General features: G+C 44.6%; 1 protein-coding gene across 1 annotated transcript in view; it reads right to left on the reverse strand.

Annotated features, from left to right (window-relative positions):
* Nucleotides 1-596: 596 nt before the first annotated feature.
* tgfbr3 (transforming growth factor, beta receptor III) overlaps nucleotides 597-17,970 on the reverse strand; it is a 28,609-nt gene continuing 11,235 nt past the window's right edge. Inside the window, exons 4-17 of the mRNA XM_049719849.2 lie at nucleotides 14,112-14,249; nucleotides 10,917-11,103; nucleotides 10,030-10,192; nucleotides 9,790-9,937; nucleotides 9,473-9,662; nucleotides 9,096-9,391; nucleotides 8,860-9,015; nucleotides 8,217-8,360; nucleotides 7,824-8,012; nucleotides 6,952-7,215; nucleotides 6,692-6,818; nucleotides 4,291-4,332; nucleotides 4,070-4,180; nucleotides 597-2,972 (exon numbers count right to left, since the gene is read on the reverse strand). Coding sequence (XP_049575806.1) covers nucleotides 2,833-2,972; nucleotides 4,070-4,180; nucleotides 4,291-4,332; nucleotides 6,692-6,818; nucleotides 6,952-7,215; nucleotides 7,824-8,012; nucleotides 8,217-8,360; nucleotides 8,860-9,015; nucleotides 9,096-9,391; nucleotides 9,473-9,662; nucleotides 9,790-9,937; nucleotides 10,030-10,192; nucleotides 10,917-11,103; nucleotides 14,112-14,249 — 2,295 coding nt within the window. The 3' untranslated portion in view covers nucleotides 597-2,832. The remainder of the gene's footprint in view (nucleotides 2,973-4,069; nucleotides 4,181-4,290; nucleotides 4,333-6,691; nucleotides 6,819-6,951; nucleotides 7,216-7,823; nucleotides 8,013-8,216; nucleotides 8,361-8,859; nucleotides 9,016-9,095; nucleotides 9,392-9,472; nucleotides 9,663-9,789; nucleotides 9,938-10,029; nucleotides 10,193-10,916; nucleotides 11,104-14,111; nucleotides 14,250-17,970) is intronic.

The raw sequence follows: 17,970 nt of genomic DNA on the forward strand, positions 1-17,970 counted from the left end.
GTGATAACACTGCAAAATGGACATTTTATGACCATAAACAACCTGAAATGGGTCACCAGAATTTCAGATTGTCAAAATGTGTTATTACCAAGCCCAGTATTGACAAGACGGAGCGTGCAAGTTAGGGGGTGCCCCCCCTCAACAGCCCCCCATTTTGAAACCCAACCAGCTCCACATGGCCTGCAATCTATTATGGGCTCGCAACAGTCCGAGCTCCAAAGACGTCATTTTAACAGCTCATTGTTCTCAACCGCAAACTCACCAACTCCCTAAGAATCCACAACCTCAAGATCTGCAGATCCTCCACCCGGTCCGTCCAAAACACCGCAATCATGTACGCAACATATTTTCACAATCACATCACAACAACATAAAAAGTCCCCTTTTGATTTTTTACTGCAAACTCAAAGTGGAAAAAACATGCATTTTCTTCCACCTCCTCCTAACAAGGATTGCTTCTGATTGTTTTTTGGTGACTGTTTTTTTTTGTTTAGCTATTTTTATATTTTCTGTCCTGCTTTTTAAAACAAAGCCTTTATTCATTCATTGCACACGCACACACACACATACTCGTATTAATTACTAAGACATTGAAGTAGATTATCTTGGTACATTTATTTTTGTCTTTATAACAGTCTGAACATGAAAATATAGAAAAGCAAAACAGATTACAAAGGTTTATACAATTTGCATCACGGTTACACTGAATGACGATGTAAAAAGTAACAAAACTCCCTCATAAAATGTGACGATGGGCAATTCACAGTACTTCAAAATAGCAATGTAAAATTCCTCTGGTTAAATATATTCCAAAATATATTTTTATACACAAATATATATGTACTAGACTCTCTTCCCTCTTTATACATGTTTACATATGACAAGTATATGAAAAAAAAAAACATTTGGTGCAAACATTCATAAAACTCTGAGGTGGTACTTAGCTTTTACTTAAAAGTCACGTCTGGTTTTATATTTCCAAATTTGCTCACTGTATCAAAACTATCATCAAACAAAACTAAATTATGTTTTAAAAAAACCAAAACCTAAAATTTGTTACTTTGTGTCAGGTTTTTTGTCTGGAAAACTCCTCATCAAAGAACGGTTATGATTTCAATCTAATCATCAATTAAACTCAGCAACCACTGGCTAAATTACCAATGTGAGGCATTTTTTTTTTTTTTTGGCTTAACTTAGTTTCGCATTGGAGCTGGCCAAGCAAAAGTAGACCGTATGGCATTGGCAAATTTTCAGAACAGGGTTTTTATGCGAGTGACAGAATAAAGCTATCCCTCCATTCAGGAATAAAGGGCGTAAGTAACAGGATGTGAATTGCTACATCACTAACACGTACGCGTCACAGTCAACCTTTTTAACAACTATTTACAATACCGTATTTACACACATGTACATTACAAAAACACATATATAAAAAAAAGGACACTTATGATATTTTAGTCTCATTTTTGTTTTTTTCCCAGAACAAGAATATAAGATTGGTACCACGCTTTAAAAAGCTGGGTGGGGACAGTTAGCTTAGTTTAGCTTAGCATAGGAGAAACAGTTTGAATGGGTCAGCCCTGTGAAATGAAATGTTAGATTAAAAGAAATGTATTTTTTTTTAAGAGTGCATTGCTAATAAACAATGCTAAATGTTCAACATTGAATGGCAAATCTTTTTGTCCCATTTTAAAGAATAATACAAAAAACATCTATAGAAAATTTGCAAAATGTTTTCCTCATTTTGTTTCTTTCCCAGAATGAGACAAGATTGGCACCATTTTTAAAATGTTGTGTGAAAATGTTGCGCGAGTTGAGCATGAGAAAAACAGAAAATGGATGGAAAATAGATGGACTTAGTCCATCTATTAAGATGTACGTTGAATTGAAGTGTGTGTTTCATTTTTTTTTTTTAAAGTTAAAAGTCCCAATGATCATCGTTACACACACATCTGGGTGTGGTGAAATTTGTCCTCTGCATTTAACCCATCCCCATGTGATTTTGATCCATGTGTAAATGTACAGAAAAAGCACACATAAAAATTTGGCCTCGCTTTCTTTCCAAGAAACAGACGCGAAGATCAGTTCTGGGGTACTGTTAGCTGAGTTTACAATACAGTGGAAACTCTTTGGGGAATGCTAATCTGCTAACAATGCTAATGATCTGACAGCATGCTGTCCACCTATTTATCTCAGTCCGGAAAAAAAGGAAATCTATAAACAACACCAGTTCAACAGATAAAAAAAAAATGAACATAAATTTAGCTAGCCTGGCTTATCTTTTTACTGCTGTATCGAAGACACTTGTTTACAATACGGCGAATGAGGAAAAAAAAAGATGTATAAAACTGTTTTTTCTTATCAGTATATCTTCACATGTCTTTCACATTATTTGGCATTTTCAAACTTCTGTTTACATTCAAAACCGATAGCTTTCTTGACATACCACGTTGAAAACCATTTTTAAGACCAGTAGTGGTTCTTTCGTTCCTATTATATTATATATTTTTCTTGTACACTAGGTTTCAATTGGGGCTTACTCAGGAAAATTTCCCACGTGAGAGTTTGTTAAAGTGCCTATTTGTTATGAGAATTAAAATTTTCAGGTACTCAAAATTGTCATTAACTTTGCAATTTAACAACATGTATTTTTCTTGAAGACTAAGTTTCAATTGTTTCATGGTGTGGGGTGAAATTTGTTTAATTTAATTTTATTTTTTTGGAGAAGGCCACAAGTCCCGCCTTCCCGGGTGTCACAGTACCCTGAGTTCTTTAGTCTTTTGGACCCAGGCAGAGGGGCGGGAAGGCTCTGGCCCGGGTTAGTTCCTTCCGCTACGCCGTGCTGCTACTGGAGCAGGGTGTGCTCTGTGTGCTGCCGATGCTGTGGCCGGCACTACTGTTCTCTGAGGCAGGTGGACAATTTTGGACCTCCTTGGTCATCTCTTCTGTTGCAGCTGCTGCAGCAGTTCCGCCTGGAAGCAACAATGAAAACACAAAATTGACTGATCAATGCAAATTTTAATTTTGTACGAAGAAATAGGAAAAAACAAAACAAAATCAAAAGTAGTTTTCATTAGATTTCAAATAGAGCAAACGCACTGCACCTATTTTCTATCTAAAGAGTGAGTGTTGTAATCATCATGATCGATGCTGATCTAGGATTACAGGTGTTCCTCATCTTGTCCAAAGCACTGACATCAACTTGTGAGCGTCAGCCAGTGAATGGCATCCAGTGGTGCCGCTATTAAAAGGTAAACGTTTTCATGAGATCACTGCGCGTGTTTGGACTTCTGGCCAGACAAAGTCTGACAAAAAGTGTAATAAAAAAAAATTGTTAAGGACTTAACGAGCTAAGTGTCAAACATTCAGCATATTGAAGGCTGAATACCTTTTATGGTATCCAGCTGTGACGGGTTAACAAAAAAAATTGCGTTTATGTCTCAAGGGGGGGACGGGACGCTCACTCACTCTGTTTTGGTGCTTAAACATTCAAAAAGCCAGGAGGATATTTTTAGATGGGATCAATATTGCCTTGTAAGGTCATTTCATGCAAGATGGATGAAAAACGTTGTCTTCTTCTTGCACCTGCACCTTGTCCACGATCACCGTTCCTCATTTATGGACGCTAACTTTTATTATTGAAAAACCTCTCCTGCTGAACTGAGAGAAAAAGAGCAGCGGAGGACTGGACAGGACAAGTCATTTTGTTTTGTTTTAGTCAAGTCTACCTGAGACCTTAATGCTATGCACGACTAAGCTACCAAAGGTAACCTCTCACTTCTTGGTCACGGGTCTCAGGGGTGAGGCAGGAAGAACAACATCTTGGTGTGAAGCGGCGAGATTGTGACTTTTTTTCCTGCGATAGCCTCACGCAATCCAACTGGGGGAATTTCCACGCAGAGAATATCCTCGACAACAATCAAAGGCAGGAAAGACGAGCGGGCCCTCGCTGCCGTGAAACGGGAAGCCGCCATGGTCCGTGTTATTGTGCGCCGCAGGATGTTTGGCCGCATTTCTGCCAGTCCTCGCATTCCTGCCGCGAGCTTCTGTGTTCCTTAAAAGCACTCACCTGTGTGCGAGTAGATGAACCAAAGCGCTCCCGTCAGCAGAGCGCCGATGGCGAAGGCGGCGAAGGCGATTCCAACCACGGTTGGCGTGTCGAGCAGGTGTGCCGCCGTGTCTGGAAACAACAGTGGAATGATCACGGACTTGGGGATTCGTCACCGGGTGTTTGTACATGTACACGTGTTTGTGACATGTTCCGATTCACTGCCCCGGAAAACAACTTACTTTTATTCGAGGGATCATCCGGGCCTGCGTGTGGAGGTGGATCTGGGAAACACAAATGAATACATTTTCAATAAATACACAACATGGTAAAAAAATATATCATAAGTACAAAAACAAAACACAGGAATATTTATTAAATAAATACAAACACACAGAAACATACATATACACATACACACTATATACACACGCACGCACACGCGCACACACACACACACACACACACACACACACACACACACACACACACACACACACGCACACACACGCACACAACACACACATCTATAATGCAGTAAAAACTGAATTATATTTCTTTCTATTAAAAATGCATGTACATAAAACCCCGCAACCATGAACCATGTTGGTCAACAATGTGTTCTTCTAACAGTGCTGATGAAGCTCTTCTTTGGAATGTGCCTTTGGGGTCTTGAGCGATGAACCTCGCCGGGTTGGCCGTGATGTCGCCTGGCGCACGTCCAAGCTTGGCCGGAGCACAATGGCCTCTATTCTTAGATCTTGTTTTTTTCATGAGGCCAGCTAGATGACAGGTCATCGGTGGAGGACGCCCTCATTGCTTGCATCAATAGCAACCCTGTGTTATCTGTACCATGCAAACTTGGAATGCATGCGAGTCTCAGAAACACGAATGTTGCAGTGATCAACGGACCGCAACGAGTTTGCAAAAACTCCATTTGCTTGTTTTGTTTTATGGCAACTCATCAAACTTTGCTGACAAACTCTGCTCCTACATAAATATTCATTATGTTGTTGTGAAAATTTCTACATTCCACAATTCCCTGAAGGCACGTTATCATCATCTGGTGATTGGAGGAGAACCAGGAAGTGAGCGCTACGCTGAAGTCAGATGTCTCTCTGCACTCCCTGGAAACTAAATCCTCGCAAGCTAAAGCCAGGCCTAATGCAGACCCTTTTTCCAGCTAGCTTAGCAACATGCTAACCACTGCCTTTTCCTGTCGTGTCTTCCCCAGGAATCGAACGCCACCGTCAACACTGGCACGATCGCTGGGAGGAGGTGGAAAAAACAAAAACGCCGTAAATCGAGCAATGTTGGTACGCGACGTTCCTCCAGGATTCTGCTCACGCTACGAGACGTCCTTAATGGAAACCTTGACGACTAACACGTCGCAGAATTACAATGTTTCCTACAGTCAACAATGGACCAAGACTTTATATTGGAATGCGATGGTCCCGAAGCTCACATCAATACTCGTCACTGCAATTTTAAACAACATTTTTGGAGTATTGTATTCAAGTGACAACACAAAACCCTTACTGGCTTAGAATGATATCCAAGATGGCAACAGAACACAACAGAGTAAAGTCAAGGTAGAGTCGTAAAGCTGACCAAACTAGTAAAAGTCGAACAAAGCAAAGGAAGACAAAAGCAGCGTTGCGTCGTGCTGATGCCTCAAACGGGGGGTGGTTGTGGTGGGGCGCTAGTGACATCATCACACAGACACCTCCAAAAGGTGACGGCTGTTACCTTGGGGGGGGGGGGGGGGGGGGGGGGGGGGGGGGATTGGGGGGCAAATTATCTCTTGACAGACTGGGATGACTGGCTAAATAAGGAGTGTTCTTCAAGAATTAACACACACACACATGCACACACAAACACACACACGGAGTGGAGTGGGTTGTGATTAAACAGGGTTGGGGGGGCAAGCTGAAGCTGCTAAGTGAAAACAACTGGAGCTTAGTGCCTTTTTCCAGCCCTCCCTCATCGTGAGCCAGCAGCCAAGAGCAAGGCCTCAGCTACACGCACACACACACACACACGCACGCATACACACACTTGTGTACAAACAGTTGATGTAAACAGACAGATGATGACACGTAATGAGGAGCAGATGTACGGGAGGCGATGCTCATTGTTGTGACTTCACTTCTGACTACACTTTGCTTATCACACACACACACACACACACGCACACAGACGCACACACGCACGCATGCACACAAGACAAGATTGAAGTCAAGCAAAGTAAAGTAAAATTAATGTAAAGTAGCTTGAAGTCAAAGTCCAGCTAAACAATGAGTGAAGTGAAAGAAGAGAATAAAGGCAGTGTGAAGTAAAAATATGACAAAGTAAAGCAAAATTAGAATAGAGTAGCATGGAGTAAAGTCAAGCAGGGTAGAGCACAGTAAACTAAAAGTCTGTAAAAGTAATGAAGTAAGAGGACAGTCAAGCAACCAACTAAAATGGACAAAAGCAGACTTAAATAACCTGAAGTAAAGCAAAGTAAAGGAAAGCACTGTAGCGTAAAGACAAGAGAAAGTAGAATAAAGTTATTCAAGAGTAATTAAAAAAACAGGGAAAAAAAAACAGCTGGAGCTGGAGCATCTTGGTAATACGATCATGTCACGTTAGTGTCCTGACCTGTCTTGTGGGGCGGGCGGTCTCCGTCCAACAGGATGAGAGCTTTGCTGCTGGTCTCGGCTTTCATCATCATGTTCAGGATGTCTTCCACGCGCAGCGAGTCACACAGCCGGCTCGCATCCACGCACTAACCAGACAGGAAAAAGCCCAACGACAAAAAATTGTACTTCGGTCCACTCGGAAAGTGCTGAAAAATATTCCACTGATGACTAAGTAGCGTTTTAATGGGTTTTGCCTGCAGGGGGCATCGGGGTGCGTACCGGTGCAAGGTGTGGATCGGCGTCGGCGCATGGCGCCATCTTGCAGTGCAGGAAGAGCCGGGACGCGTTCAAGTCGGACTTGAAGATGAAGCTGAAACTCTTCTTGTCATTCTGCGCGTGTTGACGGAAGCGCAGCGACTCGTCCGTGGGGCAAACGGTCTCAATGAGCGTGTAGGACGACTCCATTTTGGGGTTGGCGTCAGGCGAAATGAAGCACGACAGGATGTTGAAGCCCACGCTCGCGTCGGCTGATATCGACGTGATCTGAAAGACAAGGAAAAGAAGATCAAACATTAACTCCTTTCACTTATTCTCATTATATCATATATCAATTTAAAGGGTTTTGCAAAAAAACAACAACAAAAAAACACTTGTTGCGTCTTAGAGCCAAATTTTATGGACATATGTATCTAGGTAGCTAATGACTTCCATTTTCTGGAAGGCCGGCAAAGGCTCCGTCCGGTAAACTCATGAAAAAAGCTGAAGAAACAAAAGAGGCCCTTTTCCTGCGAGTGCACCTTGCGTGCCAGGGTCAGCTCTCAGCACGCTGCCACTTCTGACGGCAAAGAAGCTGGCGGCAAACACACAAGAGGTCTTTTGTTGGCTCCCGCCGATAGCGTCATGAATAAGCGCTTCAAAGGCCGCGGCGTGCCACCTCCCTTGACCTTTTCCAAGTCTGTAAATATTTGCGGGGATACCAGGAGGTGAACCAATGAGCAGCGGTGGGAAATAACCACACACTTAGTTGTGTAAGATTTCAGATGTCTGTACTTTGCGAGCGAACATTTGACTTGACTTGAAATAAACATCACAACATCAGTTGATGTATTGTGTTTTTGGACAAAGTGAGCCTTTAAGAGACAAGCACAAACCTCCACGAAAAGCGGCTGGTTCTGCGAGACGGTGTTGAAGTTCTGTCGGGACGGCTGGTTGGATGGCGGCGCATCATACAGGTCCATGCTGAACGCCATGTTCACGGGCCGGGCCGCACCACTTGCTGGGACCTTCTTGGGCGGCGGGTCCGGGGTTTTCCTGCTTTCTTGTCGGTACGTGCAGTTGAACTGGGAGGGAGGAGGGAGATTGAAAGACAAGATGAACATCAAATCAGATCTTGCTGATCCAGCAACATTTTTGAAGCCCCTGATGGGAAATTTGGCACATTGTGACATTTGTACTAGGAGGGGGAGCATGAAAAAAACAAATATTTTTCAAGTCCTCAGGACACATTTAAAAATTACCCAAAAATCACATTGAACATTTGTTACCGTTATGATTGACAGCTGATCTCTGGGCGGCATCCTTTCCAGGTCCACAGCCTCCCTGGGGAAGAAGACCTCTCCAGATTCCTGGTCCTCGAACTCCAGGGGCCCGCCACTTCCGTCCTTCGACTCGCCATGACTTATCAGGACCTGACGACAACAACAAAAATTCGAATCTATCCTGGCCTCCTTTACATTTTTGCCTTCAATCAGTCCAAAACAATAATGAAATACAAATAAACCGAGCGAGCCCCGAGTGGGGACAAGCGCTACGGATAATGGACGGCTGATGATAAACGAGCGTCACACACGATACGCGTTGAGGAATTCACCAGTTTCCTGTCGCCCTGAACGCCCCCACAGGAGGTCATGCGGGAGCCACTCCGCGACAATTCATCTCGATTTGGGTAGAGTTCAAAGTTTATCCCCGCATTGCACCAAAGCGGCGCTTGGACGTACGCCCAGGTTGTTAAAACTGCAGACCGGCAGACGGCGAGCAGGATGAGCAAACATCCCGGATGCGTTCCACCGTAACGCAGATAACAGAGGTCGAAGCCCACAAACACACCAGAGTTCATGACACTTCTCAAGATGAGTTTCTTGGAAACCAAAGTCCTGCAAAATGATGATTTTAGGGTCGTGGACTCACAGTGTTGATGTGGAGTGCATCAGACGTTCCCAGCAGGGGGTACACGGTAGTCTGGCACCCGTTCGGCGGAGTCTCCAGTGTGTAGTGGGTGGCGTTGACTGCCGCTTTGCATCGGGAGTCTTGAAGCGTCAGGTTGGCGTGCGCAAAACCGTTGGCCTGATTGCGTAACAACTACAATTACATTTTGTTCTCGGGAGTTGTACCTAATAAAGAGTCCCGTGAAGTTGTGGACTCACTTGGAGGCTCTCCTTGCTGATGCTGACCACCATCTTGGTGTCGAGGCACTGCACAGCGAGCCCCACGCTGAGGACGGCCCGGTGCTCCTCGGGCTCCGTCTTCTCCCAGGGAAGCTCGTCCAGCAGCGAGGGCAGCGGCAGGTGGGCCAGACCCTCCGACACGGGTGGAAAGAATGGGAAGGGCGGGCTGGAGCGGCGCGGAGAGGCCCCGCCGCCACGTCCACCCATGGGTGGCCCTGTGTCCCGTAGGATGGACAGCTCCGGGGGTAGCATGCTCTCGGCGTGGTCCGACACGTCTGGAAGACAAGCTCCATCATGTCGTTGCCACCTGCTGCGTGCCCCTCGCAAGCGTTGTCATATTAGGACCAAAGTGTTACCTTGCTCTTTGAGCCACACGTCAAAGTGGTTGGCCACGGGCGTGTTAGTGTAGGTGGTGACCGGGCCGTAGCCGTGCTTCTCGGCCCACTGGATCAGCGCCTGCGGCCCGGATGGCAAGTGCTGCTTGGGGGATTTGGACACCTGCATCAGTCCCTCTGTGCCGGAACTTATGCTGATGCTGTCAGAAGCCTACGTGGGAGGGAAAATGTTTCTTAAAGTACGTTCTGTTATAGTCATATGTTAAATGAAGGAGCGATGTCGAGCGAGTGCGGTCACGAGCTGAAGACGGGGTTGAATTTGTATGTTTGCTTCTTACCACAACAGTGAGCTTGCCCACCACGTTGTGGGACTTGATGACCCAGTTGACCGACTTGACACACTTGAGCAGCAGGACAACGTCACGGTGGAGCGTAGCGTCATCTTCAAGCGGGCGCAGTTCCACAATCACCTCCACCTGGAACGCACTAGACGACCACAGGGCACTCCATCAAGAAGTCTGCTGTCAAACTCGAGTGTTGCATCCAGGATGTGGAGTGGACGTGTCTGATGCGCTGACCTGCTGGAGTTGGGCGCCTCTAGCTCCACAATGTGGACCTCCTGGTCGTGCTGGGCTGCGGAGAGGACGCAACCTTTGGAGGCTTGAGCTTCCATGTAGCCGCCAAGGTAGTTCAGGGCCAGGAACTTATGGTCGATCTTGCACGTATCGGAAAAGAGAGGATCTGAGAAAATAAATGGTGCTTAGACAGGGGTCCCCAGGGGCCTTTTTCAGGTCAAAAGCAAGGTTAGCATCTGGTCCATATTTATTCTTCTCCAGGTTGTCATCTGAGCTGGAGTGGCCGACCTTTGGTTTGACGTGAAGCGTTAAAGACAACAAACCTTGTTTGCTGAAGAGAACGTGAAGAGTTTGACTCCTCCTTCGCGCAGGGAGACGAACGCCTCCTTATTTGGCAAAATCAACCTTGTGTGAATTTCATGTTGGGTCTTATGACTAAAATGAGTCCAAAATGTCCATATTGAAGCAAGAACAAACGAACAAAACAAAACGAACCTTACGGTGACCTCTAACGGCAATGACGAAAAGTAGAATTATTTACAACGTAGCGTTGCTCATCTGTTTAGTGTGTGCTTTAAAATCCGTAGCAGCTGACCCCAAAACAGCTGCTTCAACCCAAAATGGTAAACAATCTCGTCTCTTTTCAGGCTTGGCTTAAAGAGACTTTTTTGTGAGTCTTCTAATGACCTACAGCTAAGTGAAAGTGTATTTGGGTGGACCCCCTGAAAATGGCCGCTTCAAACCAAAATAGAACTTTCTGCGTCCATAGACTTTTTGGAGGGTCTTCTCAGGATAGATATTCCTACCAAACTTCACATTGCATGCCACGACCTTAAAAAAGAACTTTGGGAACCCCGCAGGCATGTGGTGCGGAATGTTGGCAATTTCACCTTCTCCGACTTTGATGTAGATATCTTGAGTCATCCTGAGCTCGGAGAAGGAGGTGACGGCCCCGTACAGCTTCTGGGCCCAGCTGAGGAGGTGCTCGTTGCCGTGGGGAAGCAGGCGCTCCTTTTGGACCTGACAGGAGAGCGAGAAGTTTCCCGGCTGGAAGTGAACCTCCGTGCCCTCGGGGACCTGGAAGAGGAAGGGAAACATGGTGTGTTACCGCAAATATATACCCGTACTTCATCTAGTCGATATGAACACAAGGGGGCTTAAAAAACCCACTGTGAATGCTTTTTTGGATGCAATGTTAAAAAAAAAAAAAAGGCACACAAAGAGTAAAAAAAAGTAAGGTTCAGAGAATGATAGGAAGATTCAATCTGCGGCGGGCCCGGACGCGCTTCATTTCGCAGAGATAAACATCGTATATTTGTTCAAACATCACTCTCCAAGCGGCCGCTGCGTCCTTTTCATCTCGCGGCTAGCTAGCCAGCGTCACATTCCGGGACAAAAACAAACTGGGAATAAGATGTCTCAGTTGGCGTGTGGGCGGTCTCATTGACTTTTTTTTACTTGACATTGTATTCAGAAAATACATACATTCAAGACTCTTATATTGATATTTCCAAGTCATCAGGTTGCACAAATGCAGAAACCACTTTGGTTAGGTGCGTCAAACATCAAAAAATGCACTATATCCACGTAAGATTAAATAGATTTTGTTGCTAACAAACCAGACAAAATAAATTCTTTCATGTTTGGGAGAATGATGCAAGAATGTTAGATTGTCTTTGATATGTGCAAAATCCCGTAAATTAGCTTCATTCAACAATTGTTCTTGACGTTTGTAAAATACGTACGTTTGGCCTTCAAACTCTGCCGTCATGTAATGATTAAAAACACATGAGGTGGAGTACAATGGAAATTCAAAACGTGCGTCTGGGCTCTTCTGCACTAAGCCATACTGAGTTTATCAGTTAATTTGCGGCAATGAGGCTGTAATTAGTTGGAATTAAAGTGGAGGGTGGGGGGGCAGCCTGAACCCCATATTGGCCGCAAGCTTTCCAACCTCAGGAATCTGACGCAGCGAAGCCAAGGAAGCACTTGAACACATTTCCTTACTTTCGCGCTCTGGCCCGCTGCACGCCCAGCCGACGGACCGAAGGGACCCGCAATGCTGGGAAGCACGGCGGCAAACCTCCAGTTAGTTCCACTAGAATAAGGTTAATAAATGGGCTGTACTATAATATACTGCAGTATGTTTAGAGAAGCAATCATGACTACGACTATTAAAAATGGTGAAAAAGTGGTGAAAAAGCACTCCTGCCTGACAGAAGGTGCTGGGTCTGAATGGTCTTGGACTAATCGAACCCATGTGAAGATCATCGGTGACAATATTTTGTAAACAGTCAAAGACACAAAGTGTTTGAAGGAGTCTAATTTCACACACATCTACAAATATAAACAACAAATTTCCAATTGTGAAAGACAAATTATGTTTCATACACCTAATGAGGTGTTTTTGTTGATATTTTTGAAGAAAAAAAAATCTGTTGATGGCAAAGACAACTTAAGAGTCTTTGATCAATTGTTTTGAAATGATCTTTAAAGGTAACAAAAACACTTATTCCACATTATGGTTGGCAACTACAATTGGGACACGATGCTAAAGGCGAACACGCTAATTGAATCCGACTGCAGACAGAAAACAAAGCCATGTGTTCCAGCATTAACTAATGCTGTCTCCAATAAAACATTGCTTTGTTTCCATCACAGCGACGACAAATCCAAGAGCCGAAACAAACCGCACGTCTTGGCCATCAAACAATGAGCAGTGCTAGCAAGCAGTGAAAAAAAAGAGAGTTTATTCCATCAAGACTCGTAAAAAATCTTAACCTCCTCCCGCTTGAATGCAGCAAGACTCGGCACCAAAAGTCAACAAGGCCGACGCGTCCCCAGAGAGAAACAATGGCTGGCCTCGTGTCAGCCCTCGCTGATGGACGGCCAGTGTTGGAGAGGACATGTTTTACAACAAAAAGCTCACTTTGGCCTGTTTTTCAGGAAGTGAAAAACACAGAGAGTGAGCCAACCGCAACAACTTTGGCCTGTGAAGCGTTTCCAAAGGCGGTCGAGCGAGCGTCCGCCGAACTGGACAGCAAGCGGCGACTCGTGGACGTCCAGGAAAAACTCCTGGTCCAAAAACCGTCTCCTTTGCTGAGCGTGTTGCTCCATGCGCTCACCGTCAAAACTCTTTTGTGACACCCCAAGGGGCTCTGTACTACAATGTGTGGGAAGACGCTATGTCGCTAACATTCTGTTCGAGTGAAATCCTGTCTATTTGTGGTTTGCTACTCACAAATTTGCCAATTTGTATTTTCGTTGACATTTGATCCTCATTTTTTAATTTTCAACTCGGATTTTCCAGTTTAGATAGGATTCACTTGAGTTACGATTAGTACGAAATGTATGAGCACTCCCTCTAGTGGTACAACAAAAAACATAAAATTAAATGTTCAAAGTGAGCATAATGTTCCAGTGGCTTCTTTCTTTCTTTTTTTTTTTTTATTCCATGCATTGTATTTAATATCACAAGTTCAGTTGTATTTAACTTGAAGTGACACAACAGTTATTTTTTGTAATTCTAATTTTGGCCGAATTTGTAACTGATGGGCAATCTATGCACACGAGCGGGAAATTGTCAAATAGCGTGCATGTTTAAACGGTGTTATAAATGCTCATATGCGTGATTAGCTTTTATCAAATTTCCCCCGCAGACCGCATTAAACGGTTAAATAATGAAACAGTGTTGCTGGCTGAGCTTGTGTGGGATTCTTGAAGGAGGCGTCAGAGCGACGAGAAAGCCAAAAAGAGCCTCAAGCATCTGGGATCTGGTTTGACTTTTCACTGGCAAACACGGAACAACGTGTGAGTCACCACTGTGAGCGGCTCAACAGCATTCATTTGTAAAATAATTCAAATACACATCTTGAATATGTAACCTGGAGTAAAACAAGCTAAAAAGACAGAGATGACCCGTTGTGCCTATCAAAGATGGCCACCGACTGTATTTCGTCCGTCGTTGCCTATTCGGCGTTGATGCCCAATGATAGCTAGCTGGCCGCTCTCGCCAAAAAAAAAAACACATCGATTACAAGGCATGGGAGGAGATAAGTTGCCATCTTTGGGGAAGCTCAACTCACGTGAAAGGTGCGCCTGATGCCCGGGGCGAGGCTCTCCGTCTTCACCTTCCACACGAGGGCCGCCGGGGAGTTGAGGACCAAGACTAGAGGCTTCTGGTGGCGCAGCAGAGACTGGATGGGCTTCAGGTGCAGCTCCACCTACACACAAAAGAGGCTCATTAGGTTTATTTATTATGATCAGACGGGATTTGCTTTGCTTGCTTTTGTCTCTGTTTGCTCTACTGCAGCTTTCATGTTTTGCTTTGTTTTGTTTTGATACTCAAAGGCGCTTTTCACTGTCTGCTTGTAAGATGAGAAAAACAAAGGGCCATCACAAGTTGCGTAACTTTTGCTGGCCAGAGATTTATGTATGTCGACAAACACTAGTTCTAGGATTACCACTACAACTACAATGACCATTACTAAAAATATATGACATACTTAGAGTCACGTGACCACAAAAAAATGAGGCAATTAAAGCCTAATTAGCGGCACAAAAAGCCCCCCAAATTATCAGTAAAAGTTTCATTGAGGGAAAATAAACATCTAAACTATCTTTAAAGCAAACCGAGACAGGCTCCAAACAAGCAAGATAAGAGACTTGATGCTTGTGTGTGTGTGTGTACATATTTTGAAACCTCCTTCCCTCCCTCCCCCCTACCCACTGCCGACGGTGGAAAAACCCTCTCATTGGTCCTCGGAGGGCAACAACAAAAGCAAACAACAAGCGTCAGATAGCATCGCCAGGCAAGAGAGAGCAGATGAAAAGTTTTGGAGGAGCAGACAGAAAAGGCAGAGATGTGAATCACCTGAATGACATCAACAAAAGAGCTGAGAGGAGCCATTGTGTGTTCCAAGTGGAGCTACAAATGACCGACCGCAAAGTGCCAGGAGGAGACCCGCTTGATTGCATCAAACACTAATGGCAGCTAACAGGCACAAAAATACCCCCCCACACAAACCAAAGCTAACCAGTTAACATTGGGAGAGTTTAGCAAAAAGATACATGGACATGGGTCCCTTGAACGTTTTCATTTTGGAGCATGTAATGCATGCAGTTTTGCTGACCTCCTGAAAGAGTTTCAGTTGAAGATGCAAATGGGAAAGTTATTTCTTCACAAAAGTTGTTAAACACCAGCTGAGAGGCCAAAACGGGAAGTAGCAAACCACCAATGCCTTTTAAACATTGTTCTTTTAATGATGTGAAGCACATTGTGTACCTTGTGCATAAAATGCACGATATAAAAAAAAAAAAAAGTTAAAAGCAATCGCATTATTCAACATCGCAGTCCCACGAAATAAAAATCCTTTGTCCACGAAAAGTTGAACTCAAACTAAACGTGGTCAGCAGCTGGGGAGCTTCTGCTATCGCTGCTGCCCGATCGGTTTGCATTGGTGTAAATGAGCGGGAGACTTTGAGTGTCGTGCCCCGGGTCGCGTCTAGACCGATCGCGTTACGCAAATTGAAATTCCTCTTGAGGGGAGGGGGGTGGGGGGAGCGACAGCTGTGAGCCGGATAATCAACTCGCTCCACATCCCGCCAGTGGTGCTGGCGCTTTGTAAACACAATTCAAACGCCTTTCGCACCGAGACCTTGCAAAATAGCGCGAGCTGTACAGTTTCACACACGCATCCTGCACAAGCGTAAAACAAGTGACACACAGATGGCAGCTAGTGTGAGAATCTAACAAAGTTAAACCACATTCGTCACATGAGAACCAAATTAAAGTTCTTTGTTTACAAGAAGTTGCTCAATGAGAAGCCAAATGGAATGGGAACAAAAACAGGAAGTACAATCCTTAGGAGGACGACATGAGGTTTTCGGACTCCATTTGCAGTAAAAATGTCATTCATGTTTGTTAACGTTGTTTTGTTGGTAAAAACAGGAATTTCACAACTTATTGTTGTGGCGGCCACTTGCGGGAAAAGGGAGTTTCCCCACTATCCACTGATGATTGAGTGGGAGCGGCCAATTCAAGCATACTTTAAGCCTTAAAGTATGCTTGAATGTTTTTCAACATTTAAGGAGACACCAGAGGGCAAATGAAGGGAGGCGGAAAAAATAAGTGGACAGTAGAATCATCAAGTAGCTTTTTGTCATTAAAAAAGAGATGCCCAACCCAAAATGTCTAGAATCCATCCATCCATCCATTTTCTGAACCGCTTAATCCCCACGGGGGTCGCGGGCGTGCTGGAGCCTATCCCAGCCGGCATCGGGCAGTAGGCGGGGGACACCCTGAACCGGTTGCCAGCCAATCGCAGGGCACACAGAGACAAACAACCATTCGCACTCGCACTCACACCTAGGGACAATTTGGAGTGATCAATCGGCCTACCAAGCATGTTTTTGGGATGTGGGAGGAAACCAGAGTGCCCGGAGAAAACCCACGCGTGCTCGGGGAGAACATGCAAACTCCGCACAGGGAGGGCCGGAGGTGGAATCGAACCCGCACCCTCCTAACTGTGAGGCGGACGTGCTACCCAGTGCGCCACCGAGCCGCCATGTCTAGAATCGCATTTGTTAATTCAAATTGAAAATGTCTCCAAACTTTAATGCCAGAACACTACATTAAAAATGGCGGCTTAGAAAGAGCAGTACTGTTTGGCGCCATCTTGTGGTTTTTCAGCAAAGAGATTTCAAGCAGGTGAGTTTGCGTATCGGAGCGGGTTCACGATATTTAGTCTACTGCAAAAAAACGAAAAATGTCTGCTGCAGCCGACAACCAATCTTGTCTGTCTGGATCTTGGTTCTTTCCGGGTGGCTGGAGGAGCAAGAGGGGCGTTATCGCTGACTCCGCCCACATTCTTGACGCTAACCTGCTGCCTGATGCTAATCAGCATGCTTAGCTGCAAATGCAAACAAACAGCAGCGGGGGAACGTGTCAGATTGTACACGCTGTAGCCGCAAACACTTTCAAATGGCCTTAAAATACAAAGACAGATTCAAATCAGTCATTTGCTCACAACGTTTTTAAAAAGCCACAGCAACGGAACACACACAGGACATAGCAATCTATCAAAATCAAAGCAGCGATAGAGCCAAGACTGACGCTCACAACAATCACAAAACAGCTACATTAAATTATTTTAAATTATTGGCTACTAAGGAGACACTCAAACCTTCTAGACATGTACCTATTTTGCCCTCAATGTGTTTGAATTTGAGATGGTTTACAAGCTTTTCAGTTCAAAAGTAATTGGAGGAAACGGCCAACATTCGACTTCGCCCCAGCAGCGACCAGTCAGTGGCTTTAGCGGTCCTTAACAATCTGGAGCTCTTGCTCCTCAGACGTGGCCAGCTTCTGTTACTTTGATCGCAGACAAATGCAAAAAACACTCAATGGGCAGAGAAAATAGAAGAGATTTGATTCCAGCCGGTCACTGCTGCAGCGTCTATAAAAGGTTCAAAATAGTCGACATAAAGTCTGCAAACAAAAAGAGCCTTTAGCGGTTGCAATGCAAAAACTGTCTGGTCACCACCCACACGCACATATTGTGTAAAAATAACAAAAAGGAATGTTTTTAGTTATGAAGGCGGTCAATTGATTGTTGACATTAATATGTGGAATACAAAAAGACGTACAGTAATCCATCATTTATCGCGGATAATTGGTTCCAAAAACCACCCACGATAAGTGAAATCCGCGAAGTACGGTCACTAACAAGAAGTACTGGGCAGGCTAACGCGTTAGCGGAAAGATGCTAATTCGTGATCGTGCTAACACGCGAAAACGGACTTCTAAAGGAATGTAAACAAACAACTATATTGTCCTAAAGGTTGGACACATGTTTCCTCAATTTAGGAGTTTTATTTTGACTTTTAGATGTTTTTTTTAATTTGAAAAAAAAAATACGCGATCTAGTGAAGCCGCGATAAACG

This window comes from Syngnathus scovelli, chromosome 10 (genome assembly GCF_024217435.2).
Source record: "Syngnathus scovelli strain Florida chromosome 10, RoL_Ssco_1.2, whole genome shotgun sequence".
NCBI lineage: Eukaryota > Metazoa > Chordata > Actinopteri > Syngnathiformes > Syngnathidae > Syngnathus > Syngnathus scovelli.